We start from the raw sequence: 24,728 nt of genomic DNA on the forward strand, positions 1-24,728 counted from the left end.
GCACACCAAAGCCAGGCTGCCTGTCTGCTTTCCTTCTGCCTTGAAGAGAGCCATTACTTTTATTCTTGGAAGTAGCACAGCAGTTTGACCCCAGCTACACTGTGTGGCTTTACAGCTGATGCTCTGAGGGAGAGAAAAGGGCTGGGTGTGTTTGTGTAATTATTCAGTATCAGGGCTGCTGATGAGTTGTTCCACATCCACTGGCACTTTTTTAATGAGCATTCATGGTCGACGACAATGCTTAACATGGTATGTGACAGTGACATCTGCACACCTCCTCCCTTATGGGTTGGAGGGAATCTAGAAGAGAAAATGAAGAAGAATCAACCACAAAAATAACTAAATGTTTATAAACTTCATAAAATCATCACATTTTCTGGAGAACAGAAACTCAACGTGACCGCCTGTAATTGGCATTTCTGTTTGAGGAAAAGCTTTCAAGAGTGTTTTATTCATTTAAGCAATGTTGACACTTCAAAGTCAGAGAGCCACTATAGCCACTATCAATATAAAATATAATTTGTCACTGTCATCTCCACACACACTTTCGTTTCTATCAATGGTCATTTGTTTTGATATGAAGTATGAAGAACAGAAATTGAGTTGGTCAGCACGACTGGAAACACACAGTCTTCCCCACAAATCAAATACGTGCACCATCAACGCTGATGAGTACCTGACCTCTTTCCTTCAGGCCCGGCACAGACACTGATACACTGATCACAGTATGTGACAGAAGCACTCAAAAAGCATAAGAAATTGCTCAATACTAAGGCTTCTGTTTGCAGTTTTAGTCCTTAGGCTGACACATTTCGGCAAACAAGGACCACAAGAGGGGAAATGCCCTTCTTTTACAATGACTAAAGGCCTCAGTATTCTTCAGACAAGGTACTTGTCTAATGGTCTAACAGTGTCAGAAACCTTTTTTCCACTGGTGAAATTTGGGTAGTTACTGTATGTCCGACAATTTAACTAACTTTCTGAAACGGACAATCGGGCAATCACGCCCATCTTACTCTGGCCATGTTTCCACAGTATGCAGGATTTGAAGTTTTTGCTCAAGCTTTTTTTTCAATCATCCCACGACCACATCCATCACTTTTGCCTTTGCGGAGAGACTGTGTCAAATGATGGGCCCACATCGGGCTGATTCATCACATCAAAACGGTTTGTGAGTTCCTGCAGATAGTTCTACCAGTTATGATGTCTAATTACTTTGTCACCAATGTAATTGATGAGATCGAAACACAGCAACATGGGTCTGACACGGAAACAGTCAAGTGGCCAGACAAGTTGTAAACAAACCACCAGGTTAGTCAGACATTTTTGGAAGGAAGGACAAAGTAACAGTAACTTTATTGCCCACACTGTCAGTTTTAAACATCCACAGTTTACAGACTGACTTCCTGGTTCAACTTTGACCTACTATACTTTCCGTACTCGTTTCCTGTGCAGAGTGTGTTTTTGTTTTTTGTTTTTTTGATTGATCCAGGGCCAGAGCTACATCAATAGACTACATCCTCAAAGAGCAAAAGCCCCAGAACCTGTTGAACTAGCGATGATTAAAAGTTCCATTGCCTTTTTATCTCTTGAGTTTCCATGACTCACCGTTAGTCAACACCATTGCTAGTTGCTCGTTTGCACATGCACTGTATGTAAGTTGAACAACACAAAGACAAAATCTGAGATTCAGTATAATCAATATATAATAATGTAATATAAATACATTTAAATCTCTACTTTAACAGTAATATATAATGTTTATTGTTAACATGAGACTGTGTTAACACTTTAAACCCCAATCTGCAGCATGCAGGTAATGATTGACTTAAAGCTAGCCTGTCATCTTCAGTCAAGCTTGGCTTACTAGAGTTGCAGACCTCTACACTGATCAATTCCTGTTATGTTGTCTCCAGGAACGTGAAAGGTCATTTTTCACATGCAATAAGCGATCACTGTAGGTGAACATTTTACCAGTGTTTACAAGTTTCAAGGTTTTCCAGATTTAGTCGCACCCTTTGCCAGTTTTTAATGAAGCCATTTGAGATGTTTTACTGTGATCTTTGTCTCTGTCAGCTGCCATGAAAAGCACTCAGCTTTTTCCTCTTTCTCCCTTTGATGAAAATGCTGTGTAAATACTGTCCTGAATAAGATGGAGTTGAATTTCACACACAGCTGTCTGTGCACCAGCTTCAATCGAATTAACATTAAAGGACTGCCACGTAAGACAGTCTTTTTATATTGCAGGGCAAACTGTCTGCAGTAAAAGGGGTGAGAAAGCTGGATTATGTTCCATTACAATCCCCCTGAATGAATAATACAATAGGGCCCCAAGGACCAAATGGAGATTGGGCTCATCTTTTCATGTCCGTCTTCCATTTGCGCATTTGTGCTCAGGGATCTGCTGCCAGAGTACGTCTCCTTCCTGGTCAGTTATTCAGCCACACACAGAGGCAGAATAAGGCCAGAAGTCCTCACGGTACCGCTGATCCATACATCTGTAACACTGAAGCCTTCGTCCAGGGACATCTTGGCATTTGACAACCAACTCCTTCGTCTCCAGACGTGACAAATGTCACCATTTCCTCTTACAGGCTAAAATGGAAACAATGCATTTTTGTTGTAAGGTGACCTTTTAGGAGACACCAAACAATTCTCCTTTTTCTTTTGTAGCACTCTGGAAGCTGTCTTTCAGCAGAGCAGTAACAAAAGTGCAGATAAAGAAAAGTTTGGTTGCACCAGATAAGAATTTGCATGAGATAAGTAACTAACAGATGAATCAAATTTGATACAATCCAAATAAAGGCATTGGGATATTTTTTTCCCTTCTCTGTCTCTTTGTGTTATCAATGCCCAGCTCCATCTACATGAAAGACTCCAGTCCCGCTGATCCAACATTTCATTTGGAGGAGATTATGCTTTTTGCAATCAAGCTAGGCAGTATCATAAAAATCACACAGGGATGTCAGCAAGCAAAGATAGAAGCTATGAATATCATTGAAGCTTTGTCTGACTTTGCACTTTCTTCAAAGCAGAGTTTAGTATGAAAGGGTAGTATGAGATAGAGGAACCTCTCACTGTCATTCATGGTAATGGTATAGGAATTTACCGGTCTCTGTCAGACGTATTTATAGAGATGGTGTACTCACAAATGTTCTTGAGCCCACGTGGTTGTAGTAATTTCTCAATCATGTAATTCATCAGTTGAATTTAGTGTGCACACAGAGCCAATCAAGCAAAACAGGAGTTATTTACATTATTTACATTTAAGTGGTTGATGTAAGTGGTTTCATCAGATCTTATAATGTGACACAGCAGCATTTGCACCTTATGCACTTCAAGAATAAAACTGAGCTCCGATAATCTGATGTCTCTTAAAAGAATACCAAGTTAAAATGACAAGTTACAACAAGTTATAACCGATGTGTGTGGTTATTATGGAGCAGGGTAAAGGTAAAGCAGTGCGTGCGCTCTGCATCTCCAATCAGATGTGGCAGATTTTCCAACCTATCCGTCCTGCTGCCTTCAGATATTTGCAAGGATTTAATGAACTGAAGGAGGAAAATTTAAATAAACACTAATGCAGCTGTAGACAGCAGACACTGTAAGAATCAGTCATTCATTTATAGAAAAATGCACACTGCTTGACTCGCAGACCTGCTTTAATCATTTACATTTATTAATTTAGCTGACGCTTTTATCCAAAGCTAAGCATGTCAGGGGTCGCACGCCTCCTGAGTTTGTTCTTGCTGAAAAACAAGTGGTAGCCAAATCACCAAAGAAGCAGCTGACAGACTTTGCAGCAGAAACTGACGTGGTTCTATTATCAGTGCAACATCTAAAACACATTTTACAAAATACCAAGAACTGTCTTTGCACTGCCTCATTTGAATAACCTCCCACCTGTGTACATTGTGCTCTGCGCTACACAGACAGGGGAAAGAGACATTCAAGGTCAGAGCGCTGCTCGTTGCGCCTCCACAAAGTAGGGCCCTCTGTGTGGACCTCTTGTCACTGACTACCCATCCATGCTGACATGTCTGCCAGCTAGAGTCTGTAAAACTAAAAGAATAATATTTGATGTACAAGGTAGTTTATTATTATGTGAGATTTCCAATCTAAAAGTGCCCCAGTACTCTCTCTGGGGTTAACTCATAACATTTTAAAGGGTACCCCTTTAAAATCCAGCAATTTAATATTCGTAAGAGAGAAAAAAAGAACCTTCAGCCCTAGTAGGGTGCAAATTTCTAAAATGCTGGATCCTACTTGTCCCATAATGTAATCTGTAGCATCTTTTTTTGAGGCTCTTTCTGCTTGATGAATGCCCACATTCCAAGTTTGTAACAAGGGCTCTCTGTTAAAATGTGTTCCCTACCAAGGCCAAGCCAAGCTTACCCCAACTGAGTGACATCAGTGTTGTTGTTTTGCTATTGAGGATGTCCTATAAAAATCTACAGTAATAGAAAACACTTCCCTGCACTCCACTCCCGAGAAAGGATCGACAAGGCCTCTCTGGTTGGGTGGTTGGGACTAAAGAGGCAACTTGCTTGAATTTGTCATCTCATACAAAGAAGGCAGCAGTGCTCTAAATCAATAATTAAATTTTGAATTGATCTGGAAGTGCTTTTTAATAATGTTTGTTCTAGGAGTATATGGATTAAAATATAAAATGTCTAGTGGCAATAGGTAAGGAATATAAGAATAAATGAAAAACTTGAGTCATCGTGGGATTGTCTTTAACTTTGTAATGTTGCAGTTAAATTGTGGCATATTGCATTTGCATAATATCCCCTATTTAACTTTTCTAAACTCATATGACACACTATGTAGCATTGAAACCTTCAGTGTTCTGCACAAGAAGCAGCTTAGGAAATGTTCTGTGTGATGCTGCCATCATTTAGCTCATCTAGCTAATGACATTAGCTAATGTCATTAGCTAATACCATTAACTGACTAACAAAAAAACTCCTACATTTTTGTCAAAGCACTCCCAGCCTGATGCTGTTTATTATTTCATTATGTGATGGTGAATCAATATTGAGCAGAAACGATTCCTGCCAACGTGGCACTTTATTTTCTTCATTTGGTTACTACATAATAGTACTTCCACCCACTGGACAGCAAAAGCAAGATGTTCCAAATGGATAAACACAAGGTTACTGAAGTGTAAAAAGCATTGTGTAAAATGGTCTGTCTATTAAAGTTATCAGAAGAAGGCAAAAACGTGTTGGTTGTAGCCTCAGAATCATCTTTCTACCTGCTGCTGCTGCTGTTGCTAAGACCGAAATTACAAAGGGATCATTAAAATAAATCTTATCTAATCACCTATTTCTCCCCTTTTCTCTTTTTCTATCCCAGTGAGCTTTTAGGTCCAGACTTTACGGAGACCTACTACACTGAAGATGGGCAGCCAGTGACTGTGGCCAATTATAATTACACTGTAAGTATGAATCAACAGGCATCAGTGAGTCTGTAGGAAGTTGTATTTCTTCTGCCACTCTTGTTTAACTGCTCTTACTCGCACACTCCTTCATTAAGGATTATCATCCTATGATCACTTTCTTTTTTATGAGGACATTCGTTGATGTCAGTCATGTCTTAATCCTACAAGTTCTACTTCTGAAACCAACTCTAAACTACACCTTAACCTAAATCTAATTTGAACCACTGTTCCGAGTCCAAATCTTAAACTAGACACTTGAATGGCTGCATAATATTGAATGTACAAGGTAGATTCATTTATCATTTTACAACACATGGTTGTATAACAGTGTTGAGCACTAGATTGGAGGACGTGTGACATTCAGTCCGAACTATCTGGGGTCTGTTTGTGACGAAGTCCAATATCCAGTTGTCTAGAGTATGGTACTAGAACTCAGAGAGCTAAATCAGTTTCATGGAGCTGATTGTGTTGAACGCTGAGCTGAAATCCACAAACAGCATTCTGATGTAGGTGTTGTTTTTCTCAATGTGTGTGAGGGCTGAGTGGAGGGCAGTGGAGATGGCATCCTCTGTGGACCTGTTGGTTCTGAAAGCAAACTGCTGAGGGTCCAGGCTGGCTGGGCTGTTCTTTATGTGCTGAGGAACCAGTTTCTCAAAGCACCTCATCAGAATGGGAGTGAGAGCCACAGGGTGGTAGTCTTTCACACTAGACACTGCAGACTTTTTAAGTAGAGGAACAATGGTGGGAACCCTCTCCTGAGACAGTGAGATGTTAAAAATGTCAGTAATAACATCAATTGGCACAGGTTTTTAGTACACGGCCAGGGATGTTATTTCGCCCAGCAGCTTTACTCATATTCACTCTCAGCAGGACTCTCCTCACATCTGCTGTGATACTGACAGTGGCCGGTCTTCTGGAGGTGGAGTCGACTTTACAGCTGACTCCTTGTTGAGGAGATCAAAGCGAGCATAAAAGGTGTTTAGCCTTTGATGTTTTCGACGGCCTGCCACATGTCTTTGGTGTTGTTGGTGTTGAGGTCTCTCTCCAGTCTCTGCTGATGTCTCTGCTTCGCCTCCTCGATGCCAGCTTTCAGTCTCGCTCTGGTGGTGCTGTATGGTTCCTTGTCACCTGACTATAAAGCAGCTATTCTGGCTCTGTCAAGAGCCCTCATCTCTCCATTCCAGACTTTTGTGGTTGGGGAATGATGTTGTTGTTCTTAGTGATCACAAAATCATCAACACATTTGCTGATGTATGATGTTACTGATGATGTATATTTCTCAAGATTGATGCGGTTCTCTTGGGTGGCGACCTATCTAAGTATGTGCCAGTCTGTGCACTCAAAACAGTCCTTTAGAGCCGCTGTAGCCTCATCTGTCCACACTTGAACAGTTTTTACTGATGGTTTGACACTTTTTATCAGCTGGGTGTAAGTAGCCAGGAGATGCATGGTGTGATTAGAGGGCTTTGTAGATGCTAGGAATATGCATGTCAGTGATAAGTGGACGGTACATGCATAGCACCTTTCTACTCTTCCGACCATACCAAAGCATGTTACAGTTCATTTAACATTCACCCCATTCACTGATGGCAGAGGCTACCATACAAATTGGAAACATTTTGTGGTTCAGGATCTTGCCCAAGGACACTTCAACATGTAGACTGGAGGAGCCGGGGATCAAACCGCCGATCTTCTGATTAGTGGGTGATTAACTGCATATAACTGCCAAGTCTTTACCGAACAATAATGGTGTTTTACAACTTTTACAATTAGATTTGTAATGCTTTGTCCTACCTACTGTATCCACAGGCGTCCATTGGTTGCCATTTGTTTCTGTCTCCATGTCCATATTGAATGTTCTTTTCTGTTTTCAAATTATCAATGTGTAACCTAAACTTGAAAATAAGACTGAAAAATGTGAGTTGTAGAGTTAATTTAGAGGTGAATTATGTCCTAATTTTAGTTCATTTGAACTGAAAATATAAATGTGTATAATGGCAGAATTGTTACAACCAGTAGTTGTCATGGGTTGGCTGAGTGAAGGCTGAGGTGTGGATCCAAATACAGACCAAAAGGTGAGGATGCAGTTCAAAAGGATTTATTAAGTGAAACAAGCTTACATGGGAGCACAAGCGTAAGTCCAAACTGAGGTAATCCAACAAACACAAGGCAATCCAAAAAACAGGGAATATTCCAGGGAACAGGGAAAACAGAGCACAAGGCAGAAAACTCAACATAGACACAAGGACGTGACAGACTGAAGACAACTGAGGACAATATATACTGTACATGTTACGATGGGTGGCTGAGTTGAGCAGGTTGGAGGACCCAAATGCAGGACGCAAGGCAGAGGAGGTGCAGTGAACCGAGGTGATTTATTTGAACAAACAGAGGGCGAGCACACTTACAAACAGAGTGGCTGAAAGACTCCAAAACAAAGGTTGTCCAACAGAAAACCAAAATCCAAAACGAGAAGGGAAACACGGAGACACGACGAGGAAGGCTGGCAACCGGACAACTCATAGCAACACTGGGAAACATCATACAATGATCCGACAAGGACGAGACAGAAACACCAGGTATATATATACACACACACGCAGGTGAAAGACATGAGGCTAACGAGGCACAGGCAGGGAGAGAGAGAGAGAGAGAGAGAGAGAGAGAGAGAGAGAGAGAGAGAGAGAGAGAGAGAGAGAGAAGGGGAAAACAGAGCCAGACATGCAGAGGGATCACTGGGGTAACAGACATGACAAGGGTTACTGAACACTAGACGACAGACAAGACAGAGACGGACATGAGTGAACCCCAAAACACAACAGACTATATAACTGATACTGGACACAGGACAGAACCCAAAACACTAAGACATAAACCGAGACACAGAACGAGGAGCTAAGACACAGAATACAGAGCAGACCAAATCACAATAATACAAACAAGGACAAGGAATGAATACCAAAACATGAACTAAGTACATGGAACTAAACTCAGACTCCCAAACAAGACACACAGACAGGATCATGACAGTACACTGGTAACCGAGCTGGGAGGGAAGCACAGCTGAAATACATCAGGTTATCAACCACAGGAACAAAGCTAGACAAGGACACAAAGTACAGAAGATTACCAAAATAAAACAGGAAGTAAAGTTCACAGGAACACACAAGGACAGATGTACCAAAGTAAAACACAAAACATGGAAAGACGGCAAAATCAGGGCATGGACAGAGACGGGACCAAGACTACACTAAAACATGGAGATATAAGACTAAGGACTAAGACACAGACCATAATGATAAAACACAGAAGTACACAGATCAGGAAAACATGAAAGCACAGGACTAAGGAAATAATGGCAAAAACCAGAAACCCACAGGGAAAAAATACAACTTATAACAGTAGTTGTATAGGGATGAAGGAAACAACATATCGCTGATGGAATCAGGCAGGTAAGACCTTTTATTGTCAAATGGCAAAAATAATAAATAATTACAGACTTTTCTTTAAAGTTCAGGTAACATACAGCACAATGAAAACGAAAGGGAAGCAAGGTGATGCAGGGAACAAAGGGAAGGGCAGCGGGTGGCGCCCAATCAACAAACAAATAAACAAAGAAGCCCACCTTTTTAGCCGAATAACCCCATCACCTTACTAGCTGCAACAACTGAAAAGAATGAAATCAACAATCCCTAAACGTACCTGTCAAACAAAACACACAGTGATAGCCACCCCTAAACTTGTGTTTCAGTAAACAGCCGTGGTGCCGGAATAAAGCATTTTTGAAACCAGAAGGATTAACCTAAAGCCATTGCACAGCTCCCAGAAATCGCTAAACTAGTGCCTCACACGAACTAACATACTAATAACACACACATCCAAAGCTAACCTTAAAGCTAACTATAACAAACACGTTAACAGAATACCGAGAGGCACGGAGGCGGACTGCTCAGGTTAAATCACAGCTGCCTCTAGCTTTCCCAGGAGGCATCTTCTGAGCTGACGATTGGCGGCTGAAACTCCCTGACGTGGGAAGGGGACCGGCCAGTGGAAAACAGGGTTATCTTTAAGCTCCAGACCAGGACTAACTTTAAATGTTAATTAGGGGCGGCTATGTCTCAGGAGGTAGAGTGGGTCACCTGCTAATTGGAAGATCAGCGTTTTGATCCCTGGTCCTCATAACACCATTGTATGAGGGGTGAAACGTATCAATATTCATGCCCACCAGTAACTACCCAGTGGTGGAAATGTCCACATTTTACTATGGCAACCATACATGGGTGAGGGTCTGGGTGTTGAGGGTTATTTGATAATGTCAGGAGAGCTACATAAAAATGTCTTACTAAAGGTAATTAAAATGACAAGATTGCAGAGATCTCCTGATGTTGCTTATTCAACATCCTACTATTCTCTTCTGCTCTCATGTTGTCTCCTCTACTCACCTGCTTTCCTCTCCTCTTTTCTCTTCTCCAACAACAACAATGAAGACAAGAATTAACTAGACTAGATATGTCAAAGACGCCACCAATGTTTGAGGAAATTCGAAAGTGAACCACCTCCAGTGATTTTGATGAGTTTCTCAACAGCTTCAGTGATATTAATAGTTTTTCCAATGTTGTGAGTCCCCGGGGCCCGCAGGTCATTTGAGTGGGTCCCAGGGAAAGGTTTTTTGACAAATTGTAGTGGTGTTTGGGGATGGGTGTCGGATTTTATCGATAATACAACTCTTGTTGGTATCAATACTCCCTATGGTTCTCATTACTAACAGTGTAATGTAGTCTAATAAAGTTTTTAAAGAGAAAGAATAGATTTAAAACAGAATCAGAATTGATTATTTTAAAAATAACTAAATGTTGTTTCTAGTGCAGCAACAGTTATGTTTCCAGCAGCAAGTCCCTTTTCTCTATATATGCTATGTATGCTTTCTACATGTACAAGGTTTGTACTTGTACTTACTTACAGTAACGAGTGGAGTTTAGAGTGGAGTTTGACAGGTAACATTTCTTTATTCTGCTGCAGCACAGTAATAATAATAATCTTCCTATTTAGGTTCTGAATTAGACCACATGAGAGAGCATCTTTAAAGTGCCCTGATTCATTCATTTTACAGTGTTCTGTTAGCCGGTATTGTAAAGACAGCTTGGAACATCTAAGCTTAGTCACTCCATCTTTGTATTTGTCTTATTCAGATGTTATTTTTAGTGTTACATGTTGGAGGAGCACAATGGAAATAAGCTGTAGGACTTTATTGTGCTACAGTCATTGAGGATTCTAACTACTGCAGTGCAGCAGAGTTATAAATACAATAAATAAATCAAAAATGATCATTTCAAGTTGAGTTATAACTGTCCACGATCTGAACAAGGAATCACTTCTACACATCACGTGATGCATGTTTTGTTTTTGGCACTCTTTCTTTTGATGGATAGGTTTCAGATGAGAATGAAACAAAGGGCTCAGCACAAAACTGAAGCAACCATGTTCTTGCCAACATCACAGTCAAAAACAAAAAATGTCATTTAACAGCATACACTGCATCCCAGTACAAATTTAATTGGATCCATTTGGGTATTAGACATATTGACACAAACCTGACACCCTACCTGACCCAATTAGACTGAGTGTAAATTGGGCCTAATCCAAAAACAAACTCATTTGGCAGTAACACTTTACAGATTTCAACTCTGGGACCAGAGTTTATCTTGCAAAAGGAATTACATCATGTTTAAAATGCTATGGAGACATCAGTGGCAATTACCAGAGATAAAACTTCTGGGATGACCATGAACGTCAGGAGGTTCACAGTGTTCTTCTTGTATGTTATTTATTTCTTCATTCTTTTTTTTAGAAGGATGACAACTGTAGTGAACAGAGTGAGTCAGGTGTTCTGGCGGCTTGGTTTTATCTTATCGTATTAAAGAATCTCTCGTTCCCTTGTCACACTTATTTTTGAAAAATTAAAACATTAAAAGGCAAATTATGCTCTTTGGCTATAATGATCACTGTAAAATGATGGCATTCATTTTTTGGCTAATGGTCAGTAATAAAATAAAATAAACACATGACAGTATGTCAGTAGTGTTTCCCACAGGATTTTGTGAGACTATGGTGGGTGGACCTCGAACCCTCTTGGAGAACTTTGCGTTCTTATAAACAATTTTGTGCTCTAGTAAACAATTTGATCATAAAGACATTGTATAAATGTAAAAGGTGATGACACAGCAAAAAAGTCAAAAAATGTATTTAATGTTTTTCCAGCAACCTAAAATCCAAGAAAAACGTAATGTCATTGTTTGGTTGTTTGTTTTACTTTTGATGGACACATTCTGACGCTGGATACAATCTGGATATTCAAACCCTTAGTTAACGTTACCGTACTGACCTCAAACGATGTGTCCTCAAAAGAAAAGTGGTTGACTGCTTACAGCAGTGGCACAAAACACACTGTTAGAGTTCTTTAATGTTATTATGTGATGTGATTTTAACCTTCCTTTGATAACTATGGATAACTATGACCTGGAGGACTAAGAATCTTCAGACATCAGAGAGAGATCATGTGAGAGAGAGAGATCTTTTGCCATGCCAATGACTGTCGTGAGCTATGTATACATCTAGAGGCTAACTCAACTTGCATGCTGTCCCCCAACTAAAATTTTCAGGTGGAACGTATCTTCCACACACGCAGACGTTGACCTAATCTGAGTGTATTAAGCTAATTCAGTAGTAATGGTTATCAGCTAATAAAGTCACGTGCAAAACCAAACATCCTAAAGCAGCTGGGGATAGATACAGTCCCCTCCTAAAGTATTGGAACGGTAAGGAAAATTTAGTTTTTGTTGTTCACTGAAGACATTTGGGTTTAAGATCAAAAGATGAGTATGAGAGAAGAGTTCAGAATTTCAGTTCTCATTTCCTGGTATTCACATCTAGAACTCAGGACATAGCACCCTTTGTTTGAACCCACCCATTTTTCAAGTGAGCAAAACTATTGGAACATGTGACTGACGGATGTTTCTTGTTGCCCAGGTGTTGCCTTTTAGGTTGATTGTCCAAACATTAAATATCTCTGCATGACTAGTCTAAGTTTTCATCCTTGGTTCAAACCTATAAAGACTGCATTTCCTGTTAAAGAGGATAAACCAGCATGAAGACCAGAGAGCTGTCTGTGGGAGAAAAGCAAGCCACTGTCAAGCTGAGAAAAGGAGGAAAATCGAGCAGAGCCATTGGACAAACATTGGGCATAGCAAACACAACAATGTGGAATGTCCTGAAAAAGAAAGAAACTACTGGTGTACTGAGCAACAGACGTCCAACAGGTCGGCCAAGGAAAACAACAGTAGTTGATGACAGAAATATGGTGAGAGCTGTGAAGAAAACCCCCAACTTCCATCAGGAAGTGACATCAGCAACGACCTCCACAGTGCAGGGTGAAGGTATCACAATCCACTGTTGGAAGAAGACTCAGAGAGCAGAAATGTAGAGGCCACACCACAAGATGCAAACCACTCATCAGCAGGAAGAATCTAAAGGCCAGACTGAAATTTGCAAAGAAGAACAGAGATGAGCTGCAAAAGTTCTGGAACCCAATCTGATGGACTGATGAGACCAAGATTAATCTCTAGCAAAGTGATGGAAAGGCCAAAGTGTGGAGAAAGAAAGGAACTGCTTCTGATCCGAAGCAAACAAGCTCATCTGTGAAGCATGCTGGAGGTCATGTCATGGCTGCTTCTGGAACAGGCTCATTAATATTTATTGATGATGGAACTGATGATGGTCGCAGCAGAATGAATTCAGAAGTGGACAGAAACATTTTGTCTGCCAGTTTACAGAGAAATGCATTGAAACTAATCGAGAGGAAGTTTATCATGCAGCAGGACAATGAGCCAAAGCACACTGGCAACAAAACAAAGGACTTCATCAGAGGAAGGTTTTAGACTGACCAAGTCAATCAGCTGACCTGAAACCAATAGAGCTGCATGTCACCTCCTTAAGAGGAGACTGAAGGGAGAGACACCCCGAAACAAACAAGAAGTGAAAGAAGCTGCGGTAAAAGCCTGGAATAGCATCACAAATGAAGAATGCAACAGTTTGGTGATGTCGATGGGTCGCAGGCTTGAGGCAGTTATTGCAAGCAAGGGTAATATTACATGTTATTTATAAGATTATTTGTTCCATTACTTTTGCTCACCTAAGAATGCTGTGGTCTAATACAAAGGGTTGTATGTCCTGAGTTGTTCAGGTAGATGTGAAAACCAGGAAATGAGAGCTGAAATTCTGAACTCTTCTCTCACACTCATCTTTTGATCTTAAACCCAAATGTCTTCAGTGAACAACAGAAACAAAGGGATTTGCCTTACCGTTCCAATACTTCTGGAGGGGACTGTATATGTACTGTTTTACTATTACAGCAAGTCTTTGTGGTGGTTAATAGAATAAAATACTAAAAATGATTGCACGTTGTACTGTATGTTGCACTTTCATTTGTTATAATGTGGCACCTTAAAAGATGTCAGCTGTCATGTGACATCCAGTATCTCTGTTAACATGTTGATGTTGCTTATCAAGGCGGTGAGAAAACATTGGCTCTCTATGATAAGACTCCAGCAGTGAGTCACCTGTGCCACCTGGACAGCTTTGAATTCGTACCCCCGAGCAGCCTGTCATCCTTTTAATTCAATCAAATTCCACCTCTTTTGATGCAAGTCTGGTAAATTCATTTCACATCCTAATCAGCATATTTGAGTGGCCAAGCTCTGACCTTCACATGCACAGTGTCGAGCTGCAAAGAGCTTTGCATATCTTTATTGATTTGTCATACTCATTGTTCAGATACAGCGAGCAGTGTTTTTACTGGCAGCTCTAGCCATGAAACAGGAGGAGCTTGCTTTAGGGACACTTACACCACCGAGTCGATCCAGCAGATCGATTCATTGTTGGCTTCACCGGAGGCATGTCTACATAAACATTATCATAGCTTTCCTAAAGCTTTCCTCCAGATGAAATATGAAGTATTGATTGCAATTATTTTCTCTTTCAGGATCACTGCTTCTACCACGGCCATGTAAGAGGACATCCAGAGTCCTGGGTAGCTCTCAGCACATGCTCAGGAGTCAGGTACAGGAAACAGCTGAAGATTAAACTCAGTTACAGTGTTTCTTTCATGCTAACATGCTCACAATCAAGGTGTTTACATTAGGGATTTACACATTCGCATCGGTGCACCGGCATGCGAGTCGTGTCACATTAGATTAACCTGGAGGAGAAAAAGCTACATGTTCCTCCGAATTCATACAAATCAAATGTTTGGAGAGACTTTTTTCAAGACAGACAAGACGTATGCAGTTTGCAAAATATGCTATGCTGCTATAAAGTACAGAGGCAACGCAACTAACCTAAAAATGAACTCACCTGAACCGGCGATGTGGTGTGAGTGAGGAGTTTTATTGTATCTTTTCTCAGACATTAATTGAAGGTAATAAAGAAACTGCATAAATAAGATGCTTACATAGTTGCAGTACTAGAGAAACAAATGTGAAGTATTTATGATTTATTTAATTTATGAAGAATACAATCAGATAAAATCAAACCATGTACCATATACAATTTCATATGATGTGCTTATTTTCTTGCATTGTGTTGTGTCACATTCAGGAGTTTCCCTAGCATTTTAAGCGTTTTTTCCCACAGCACTTCGCAAACCGAACAGAAAAACTATGTTTTGGTGTTTACATGCACTGCCTCTGTTCTCTCTGTGTCATAAGACGGTTGTGCTAGCAAGAACTCCTCGCTTCAACAAACTCTCAGAAGTGAAAGCACATCGGCAGATGCAAGAAGAGTTCTGTTGTCAGAGTAGCCTCTGACCCACACCCACTGTGTTCAGCAGCATGTGGAGGCTGTCAAGTAATAACCTGTTTGATTAATTAAATAGTAGTATAGTATTTTAATTCCCTGCTGTTGCAATACATTTATTGTGAATTAAATAAATAAATAATTGCACATACATTTGAATATTTCTGTATCACATATATCCAATTCATTGATTCAAATTTTAACATTTATTAAATTATTATATAGAATTTTTGAAATTTTAAAATTTAACAGAATCTGGCCACAGATTTTCTAGAGCTCTAATCATTGTCTCATTGCCATATATCTGATTGTGGCATAACTGTAGCAAACTCCGTCAAGAGGAAGTCATTTTAAGAGTAAGAAAAAAAAAATTAGTGCTCTGTGTCTACGACCACACCAGGTATCTGTCACACCCCCGCTCCTTGACACTAGTTTCTGGGGGTCTACCACCCCCACTGAAAAAAATCCTAGAGGGAGAGCTGACATTGAATTATATTGTGTTGAATTGTATTAAATCGCAATGTGCTGAATTATATCGTAGCGCATCAATAGTTGCTTGAGTATCTTTAATGTATCGGATCGTTGCCAGTGCATTGAGATGTATATTGGGCGGCTCAGGAGGTGGAGCGGGTTGCCCGTTAATCGGAAGGTGTGTCCTTGGGCAAGATACTGAACCCTGAATTGCCCCTGGCGGCTGTTCTGCCAGTGTGTGAATGTTAATTTCCGTTTGAGCACTTAGGCTCAGTGTTTGAATGTGTGTGACTGGTGAATACAGATGTAGTGTAAAAGCGCTGAGTGGTCGAAAAGACTAGAAAGGCGCTATACAAGTACAGAGCATTTACATATTGCATCGGCCTCTTGTTCTATTTTTAACATACATTTATTTACTATTGGATGGAATCCTAATCAAATATGATAAGGGGTTTGTATCATATATTTTGCTTATTTTACTGCTTGGTCATTTTAAATGTTATCAGGTGACTCTCGATTACTATGCTCTTGCTGCTTCACTTCAGGTTTCACTTGACTGCCAAATCCCTGCACCTGGGTTGCTTGGATTTAGACCTGTTGACCCAGAGAAGCTATTTGTTTATTTTATTGTCAGTAAAAGTTTATTTGTGCAGTGTAAATGTTTGCCACTGAACCTGGAATTTGCCCTCAACACTAGTTTTTTCCAGACTGAGAAAGTTCAACTTGTACTGTCAGAACTCTTCTTATTCTTTGGATTGTCATGAAAATGACTAATGTCATCCTCTTTGGGGATCTAGGCAGCAGTTTTAAAAGTCTTAAATTTTCACAGCCTCAGACGGATTTTAATGTGGAACGCCTTGCATATTGAAGGCTCAGATTGAAGCTTTCCCCTGGCAAAGATGCTGCACGTCCTGAGGATGTGTGTCCCAAAAAATATATTCATGAGTTTGATCCAATAAAAGAAGACATCAAGTTACAGCTCAGTGGAGCTTAAGCAGGAATTAATTCCAAAGCCTGTTCTGTAAATCTAAACCGATAAGAGTTTGTGGAAGTTTTCCATTAAGTTGTAAGAAAATCTTTCTAGTCGTCTATGTGATAGAGGCTGGTGCAGTGACATGTCCATCGGCGCCCACAGTCCCTCTGTCCTAATCTGGAAAGGCAGCCAGATGTTGCCTGTAGACAGCAGCCTTGATGGTAACAGAGCAGACGTGGGGGAGAATAGAGATCTGTAAGCCAGAATGTAAATGCTTTCTAAATGTCCAGTCATTCACAGGGCTGTCCAAATAATTAATTACTTTCATTCAGGGGTGTAATTGTAAATTAACAAATGGATAAATTATGTTCTGCAGTTGGCTGAGTACAAACACGTTTATCTACAAAAATGTTTTGTCATGTTGAAAACAGATACCCCCGGTACCGGGGGCAGCCAGGCTGTGGTCGAAACTGCGGACTGAAATTTAAATTTTAAAATTTTTAGCCGTTTTAAGTTCAAAATCCGCCTATTTTGTTACTCAGAGTCTCACCGGGCACCATCTTGATTATTGCACAATACCTGGGAGCTGCCTGCCTTCTCTCTTCTTTTCTGCAGAGAGGAAACGTGGAACAAACGGTCTTTTTCGCCATTTTGTGGCCGACCCATTGGAGATACATAGACATCCAGGGTACCAAATGAAAGGTCTGCTCAAGCCGGATCGATTGAATCAGATCGACAGAACAACAACAAATGGATCTCCCTTTTACAAACAGTCAAGCATGTGTGTGCTATAGGGGGTAGAAAACCAAAATGCCATAATACCTTAGGCTGTACTGTATATGAATGAATCTGCTGGAGACTTGAAATCATTATTTAGGAAACGTCTGAAAGCTCTGGCTAGCTAACATGACATATATTCCGGTGAGAAACGTTAGCTAGTAGCAGGTAGAAATGACATGTGACATCAACAGACAGCACGGTTTCAAAGCACAGACACACCTCTCACACGTTAGTATTAAAGGTTCATTGTGTAAGTTTTACTGCCATCAAATAGTGAGGGTTGCAAATTGCAGCCAGCGGTTCACGGTGCATTCAAGTGCTCCTCGGATGGTCCCATTTCCATAGCTGTGAAGTTGTTGTTCTTCGAATTCAGTGCGTTCATGTGCTCTTACGTCAGGATGTGAAATCAACATGGACACTACTACAAAGATGTGTTGGGTTAACATAATCAGAGCATATAAACAAAACACAGACATCTAGTTCACTCTACACGGACAGCTAACTAACCGTTATAACCATGGGCGGAAATTTACTTTTTGGCTCACCAGCCAGTGGGACTGGTCCACCGGCCAATCATATTTTTTACTGTCCAAAATAATAACTTGCCTTCTTATGTCACGTAAACATTTGTTTCAGTTATTTTAATTGAGATAATAAGGTATTCTGTCGAATACAAACTTAAAGAAGACGCCGGATTGAAATTTGAAGCAAAATTAATGTTTTGCCATTAAAGGTAATTAAGACATAACAGTAAATTGTTTTAATAAACTTACAAGATGCTTAATAATCTTTCAACTTAAACCTCCTCGTTAATAAATATTTAATTTATATAATATATAATTTATATATTGTGCTGGTACTCCAAGCACAACCTGACGGCTCCCCTAACGCCCACCCCCTGGCGTAGGCCAATCAAACACAAGAAACCTGAAATGAACATAAACAACAACCAATGAACGCCCCTAATCCGTGTGTTACATGATTTTAGATACCTTGGAGAAGCTTTAAATCCTGTGAGAACCAGGAACTTCCTCATCTTGTCCTTCTCACACTGTTTCCCCTCACTCAGCGTGCTCTGAAAAGTAAATAGTCAATTCAATATATATAGAGAGCACTTTTAAAAACAACAAACGACAGTGACGGCTGAGTCAGTGAACTCTTTTAAGTCCCTTCTTAAAACATACTTTTATAGGAGAGCTTTTCCCGATCTTATTTGACTTTATTTTATCCCTTTTATTTTATTGTATTTTACTAATTTTATATTAATTTTTCATGCTCTTATCTTCTTTTTTTTGTATTATTCTTTACACTTGTTAAAGCACTTTGTAACTTGTTTTTGAAAAGTGCTCTACAAATAAGGATTATTATTATTATTATTATAAGGGATGAGCAAAAAGCTGGTGCCAGTCTATGCACTGCTTTAAAAACAAATAAAAGAATCTTAGAATCGTTTCTGTACTTAACTGGTAACCAGTGAAGAGAGGCCAGTGCAGGGGAGATATGGGCTGTCTTCTTGGTACCAGTGATGGGTCTGCATTTTGAACCATCTGCAGGCGAGACACTGACTGACTGATTCCTACATAGAGAGAATTGCAGAAGTTGCGGCAAGAGGAAATGAAGGCGTGAACAACAGTCTCCAAATCTTTAACGGACAAGAATGATTTTAATTTTGCAAATGATCTAAAAAAGACATCAAACTTGAGAAACATACTGCATGTCAGAGATCTGACCCGTTCATATAGTTTACACTAACATTCATTTCATAGAGGAGATGAGTGTACAGTGGGTACGGAAAGTATTCAGACCCCTTTAAATTTTTCACTCTTTGTTTCATTGCAGCCATTTTCCAAAAATCAAAAAAGTTCATTTTATTTCTCAGTAATGTACACTCAGCACCCCATCTTGACTGAAAAAAACAGAAATGTAGAAATTTTTGCAAATTTATTAAAAAAGAAAAACTGAAATATCACATGGTCATAAGTATTCAGACCCTTTGCTCAGTATTTAGTAGAAGCACCCTTTGATCTAATACAGCCATGAGTCGTTTTGGGAAAGATGCAACAAGTTTTTCACATCTGGATTTGGGTATCCTCTGCCATTCCTCCTTGCAGATCCTCTCCAGTTCTGTCAGGTTGGATGGTAAACGTTGGTGGACAGCCATTTTCAGGTCTCTCCAGAGATGCTCAATTGGGTTTAAGTCAGGGCTCTGGCTGGGCCATTCAAGAACAGCCACGGAGTTGTTGTGAAGCCACTCCTTCGTTATTTTAGCGGTGTGCTTAGGGTCATTGTCTTGTTGGAAGGTAAACCTTCGGCCCAGTCTGAGGTCCAGAGCACTCTGGAAAAGGTTTTCGTCCAGGATATCCCTGTACTTGGCCGCATTCATCTTTCCCTCGATTGCAACCAGTCGTCCTGTCCCTGAAGCTGAAAAACACCCCCACAGCATGATGCTGCCACCACCACACTTCACTGTTGAGACTGTATTGGACAGGTGATGAGCAGTGCCTGGTTTTCTCCACACATACCGCTTAGAATTAAGGCCAAAAAGTTCTATCTTGGTCTCATCAGACCAGAGGATCTTATTTATCACCATCTTGGAGTCCTTCAGGTGTTTTTTAGCAAACTCCATGCGGGCTTTCATGTGTCTTGCACTGAGGAGAGGCTTCCGTCGGGCCACTCTGCCATAAAGCCCCGACTGGTGGATTGCTGCAGTGATGGTTGACTTACTACAACTTTCTACCATCTCCCGACTGCATCTCTGGAGCTCAGCCACAGTGACCTTTGGGTTCTTCTTTACCTCTCTCACCAAGGCTCTTCTCCCCCGATAGCTCAGTTTGGCCGGACGGCCAGCTCTAGGAAGGGTTCTGGTCGTCCCAAACGTCTTCCATTTGAGGATTATGGAGGCCACTGTGCTCTTAGGAACCTTAAGTGCAGCAGAAATTTTTTGTAACCTTGGCCAGATCTGTGCCTTGCCACAATTCTGTCTCTGAGCTCTTCAGGCAGTTCCTTTGACCTCATGATTCTCATTTGCTCTGACATGCACTGTGAGCTGTAAGGTCTTATATAGACAGGTGTGTGGCTTTCCTAATCAAGTCCAATCAGTATAATCAAACACAGCTGGACTCAAATGAAGGCGTAGAACCATCTCAAGGATGATCAGAAGAAATAGACAGCACCTGAGTTAAATATGAGTGTCACGGCAAAGGGTCTGAATACTTCTGACCATGTGATATTTCAGTTTTTCTTTTTTAATAAATTTGCAAAAATTTCTACATTTCTGTTTTTTTCTGTCAAGATGGGGTGCTGAGTGTACATTACTGAGAAATAAAATGAACTTTTTTGATTTTTGGAAAATGGCTGCAATGAAACAAAGAGTGAAAAATTTAAAGGGGTCTGAATACTTTCCGTACCCACTGTATATAAGGTGGATATGTCTGTCGCTGGTAGCAGAGTAACATTAGGCTGCATGATCAGAGAGAGTTTTTATATCACGTACACACTTCTGTCCATATTCACGCTCCCTGCCTCTCACAGGTGTCATTTACACTGGGTACGCTGGGGATATGTCCCCACCACTTTTTGAAGTGGCTGATTTTACCCCCATCACTTTTTAAGTGTAATTTGTTTGAAATGTTCTGAAAAATAGCTTGCACCGAGAAATGTTAACTAAGAAATTACAATGTTTTGCGAAAGGTTTATTTGCACAATAACAAAACATGCAATGCAGTGTAAATGTAGAAGAAAGAAATGAGCACAAAAGTAATTTAAAATTAAAATCTAAAAATGTCCATGTGCCGATCAGAAACTTTAACAACTTCTTGACACAGTTTCTTCTTGTCAAAGTATTCCATTCTCTCCCTGTGAACATGACAAACTGTCGAATCAGGTTTGTGACAACTTGTTTCTATAACGTTTAAAAAGTATACAGCATCGAAACAACAAGGCGGTTTAACTTAACATCTAAAGATAAGGTTAATTTATTATCTTTAGCTAACGTTGTTAATGTTGTTTCTATTTTTCCATATCTTAGGGCAGTGATTTTGGATAGGCCTGTTGTTGTCGCTGGGCTAACTTAAATGCACTGCTGTTTTCTATACAATAGATGTGGTTTTGGCGTTGTTCAGTTGACATGGTGTTGCAGGTGTGGATGTGATAGATGGCTTGTTACTTGTGCGGTCAACGTTTTGTGAGTATTTATTGTATTGTCAGCTCTATAGTAGCCTATGCTATGCATTTTTGATGCACCATCATCATCATCTGAGCCCTTATGTTCCCGCCACTTTTCAACACAAAGTGTTGATCTCATTCATCTACATGAGCACTCTCTATCTCTATCACTGTCTCTATCAACTGGCCAGTTTTGAATGCCTGGTTTTAAGGGGTGCTGCAGCCCCCCCTACTTATCATGTCCCTATGCTGTATAGTGTGAGTTTTGCTAATAATGAATCTTAGGAAATATTCCCAGGTAGTTGGTGTGGCTTCATGATAAACTGTGACTGCAGGGTTGAGTGTTGTATTTATCGTATTAAAAAATGGGTCTATGGGCATGTTTGAAGATAATATCAGAAAAAGATTTAGTTCTCTCTGCTTTGAACCACTGTCGGGATTTAGACAGACAATATCTCAGATGCTGTTATGACACATGGAGTGGATCTTTTTCTCTCCTGCATTCCTGCCTAACCACACGAGGTATGGAGTTAAACCAGGGCTGAGCTTTGATTTTTGCATAATAAACTCATCTATTCTGTCTTCTCTCATTCTGTATGTTCTTCTTAGACTCATAAATGATTAACACATTTTTGATAATATAATCAAATCTTTCTCTACTATTAGCCTCATTATAAATCACACTGGACAAAAGCCTCTATTGAATCCCTAAAGTGTAAATGTCATTGTAGGAGTGTAAGAGCATAACGTCATTATGTCAGAAAGATGTGGACGGAAACAAATAAAATCAGCAGAAAGATGAAAGCGGTTTGGTGTGAATAAGTGGGGAAAAAGAGCGGCATGTTCTTCTGGACGCTATAATGAAAGCATTCTGTAAAGGGTCACTTTTTGTGTTCTGACATCTTTGAACATGTCCTCCTCTGCTAGGCAACAGCGCTATCATAAACTATGAATCAATGACATCTTTCCCAAAACGAACTGTTTGACTCCACCGTCCGTCCCCATTGCTCTCATTATGAGATCATGATCACAGCACAAACAGTGTCCTGGCTTTTAACGAGTTGGGAAAATTCTTTCTGCTTTTATCCCTGGTATATCCAAAGGATGCGTTCATAAGGGTAAAGAGTTACCTTGATGAGGCTATTTATTGTGCTCCAGCTGCAGAGCTGTATGAAAAATACCCTCATCATTTTCTCTGTGGATTTGAGGCTTTTCTTTGGAATGGCCAAACTGCACAACCCTGCTTTACTTTCCGGGAACTGATGATTATGCAAAAGAAAAATCTCATGATTGCAAAAATTGCCACTGCCAGGATAACAAAGTTCTGGATCAGAACTTTTTGTTCAGGTTTCATAATTGGCCTTCTCTGTTCTTATCTGCGGTCCTCCAGCAGTTCTGTGTTTTCGTTTTCACTCCTGCCCCGCGGTTCCCAGCTCATCTTCCCTGCCAGCAACTTTCATGCCATAACGAGGTGTTTTGTATTGATTCAGGATGAACTAAATGGTTTTTACGGGAAACTGTTTAACAGCCCTGGACACATAATTATTTAAGAAAAACGAAAAAGACCTACTGTATTTTCTCAGAAAGCATGGCTCTGAGCTTGGCTGTGCCCATATGGTCAACAGTGTGGATGAACACAATAGCCAGCAAAAGTACTTTCACAATAAACTAATTGATTCCTATATGGCTATTGTGTCTGCTGTGAAATAAATAGCAACTCTGACAGAATGTTTACAGACAAGGTGAAGGAGTTTCTATGTAAACTTCAAGTGCATATTGAACCACGTTCAGGAGAGCCTGTATAAATTATTGTTTTTCATCCTCAGGACAGGGTTGGATATTCATGAAAGTCATATGCACTTCAAGAGTTCTTAGAATATGTTTGGTTCTACAAGAACAATTTATTTAATATGAATCTAATATGAATAAATACAGGTGCACAGTGTTTCACTCAGAATGACAGTGTTTCTGTTGGGGCACTCTTGAATGCATTAGTCTTGGACAAATTTGTGCTTTGGTATTCATAATACTAATCCTAAGGAATCTTATCTACGGGAAAAGGCTGGCAGCAATTCTGCTGACCCATCCCTCCCGGGTAAGTCCCTCCTGATCGAGCTTTATGCGACCCGTACTCTCCTTCCTCTTCTGATAGCCCTCTTTCGTTTCCTTGGCTCATGTCCACTATACTTCCTCCAGCGCATAATCATGTTTTGATTCACATTGTGCACGAAGAGGAGGGGCTGTTTATAGATGGATACATTGTCTATAGCTGCTGTCCAGGAGTATTGCACAAATATGCCGGCTCGCTGCGCTGTATGAAAGGTGCGGAGGTCCGATTTGATCCGCCTCTGAGCTGGGAACGTTATTACGTTAGTATGAATGAGCAAATGCGGCATGTGGCAAATTGCCGGATAGTCTTTCCGCGTTTATTGCACGATCTCTCTATGAAAGTGGCTGTTGTGTTTGTGAGAGACAGAGGGAGCAAGCGAGAGGAGGGGCTGAGCAAATCTCTTTGCTGCATGCAGCTATACAATGAAATATGATTTTACCCATTTTAAATAGTAAAAAAATAAATGAAAATCAATATGTGGCGGTCAGTGTTGATATTGTTGTGGGCCGCCCCGAATAAATCAATATATGGGAAATACTAATGGGAGGAATCTCAGAAAGGACCTTAGCCCTTGTCTAAGTCACTCAAATCCTTACAGATGCCATGGTAAAGAGATGATCAATGTTATTCACTTCACCTGTCAGTGGTCATAATGTTCTGGCTGATTGGTGTATATCCTGCTATGGAAATATCTGTGATAAGATAATAGTAGCCCTAATATCTTTAGTGAGGTTGGCCTTTGATGTTGGAGTGTTTGCAGTTACCAGGGGCCTGTACAACAAAGCAAGTTCCAAGTTAAGTGATCAGGCTAAGTGATCACACAACGCTGGTATGGAGTGGAGGTGGGCATGGTTTGCATTCAACTGCAGTAGGGTGAGGTGGAGGAGGTGAGCAGAGCCAGGGAGAGCAAATTGTCACAGCTGCTGTTCATTGATAAT

The 24,728-nt window shown here is 40.4% G+C and overlaps 1 protein-coding gene across 1 annotated transcript in view; it reads left to right on the plus strand.

Annotated features, from left to right (window-relative positions):
• Positions 1 to 24,728, plus strand: part of adam19a (ADAM metallopeptidase domain 19a) — a 210,938-nt gene that overhangs the window by 119,692 nt on the left and 66,518 nt on the right. Inside the window, exons 4-5 of the mRNA XM_038731082.1 lie at positions 5,359 to 5,440; positions 14,481 to 14,557. Of these exons, the coding sequence (XP_038587010.1) occupies positions 5,359 to 5,440; positions 14,481 to 14,557 (159 nt within the window). The remainder of the gene's footprint in view (positions 1 to 5,358; positions 5,441 to 14,480; positions 14,558 to 24,728) is intronic.

Source organism: Micropterus salmoides, unplaced genomic scaffold, assembly GCF_014851395.1.
Source record: "Micropterus salmoides isolate LMB-PRFRI ecotype aquatic unplaced genomic scaffold, ASM1485139v1 Ms_hic_scaffold_2, whole genome shotgun sequence".
NCBI classification, from domain to species: domain Eukaryota; kingdom Metazoa; phylum Chordata; class Actinopteri; order Centrarchiformes; family Centrarchidae; genus Micropterus; species Micropterus salmoides.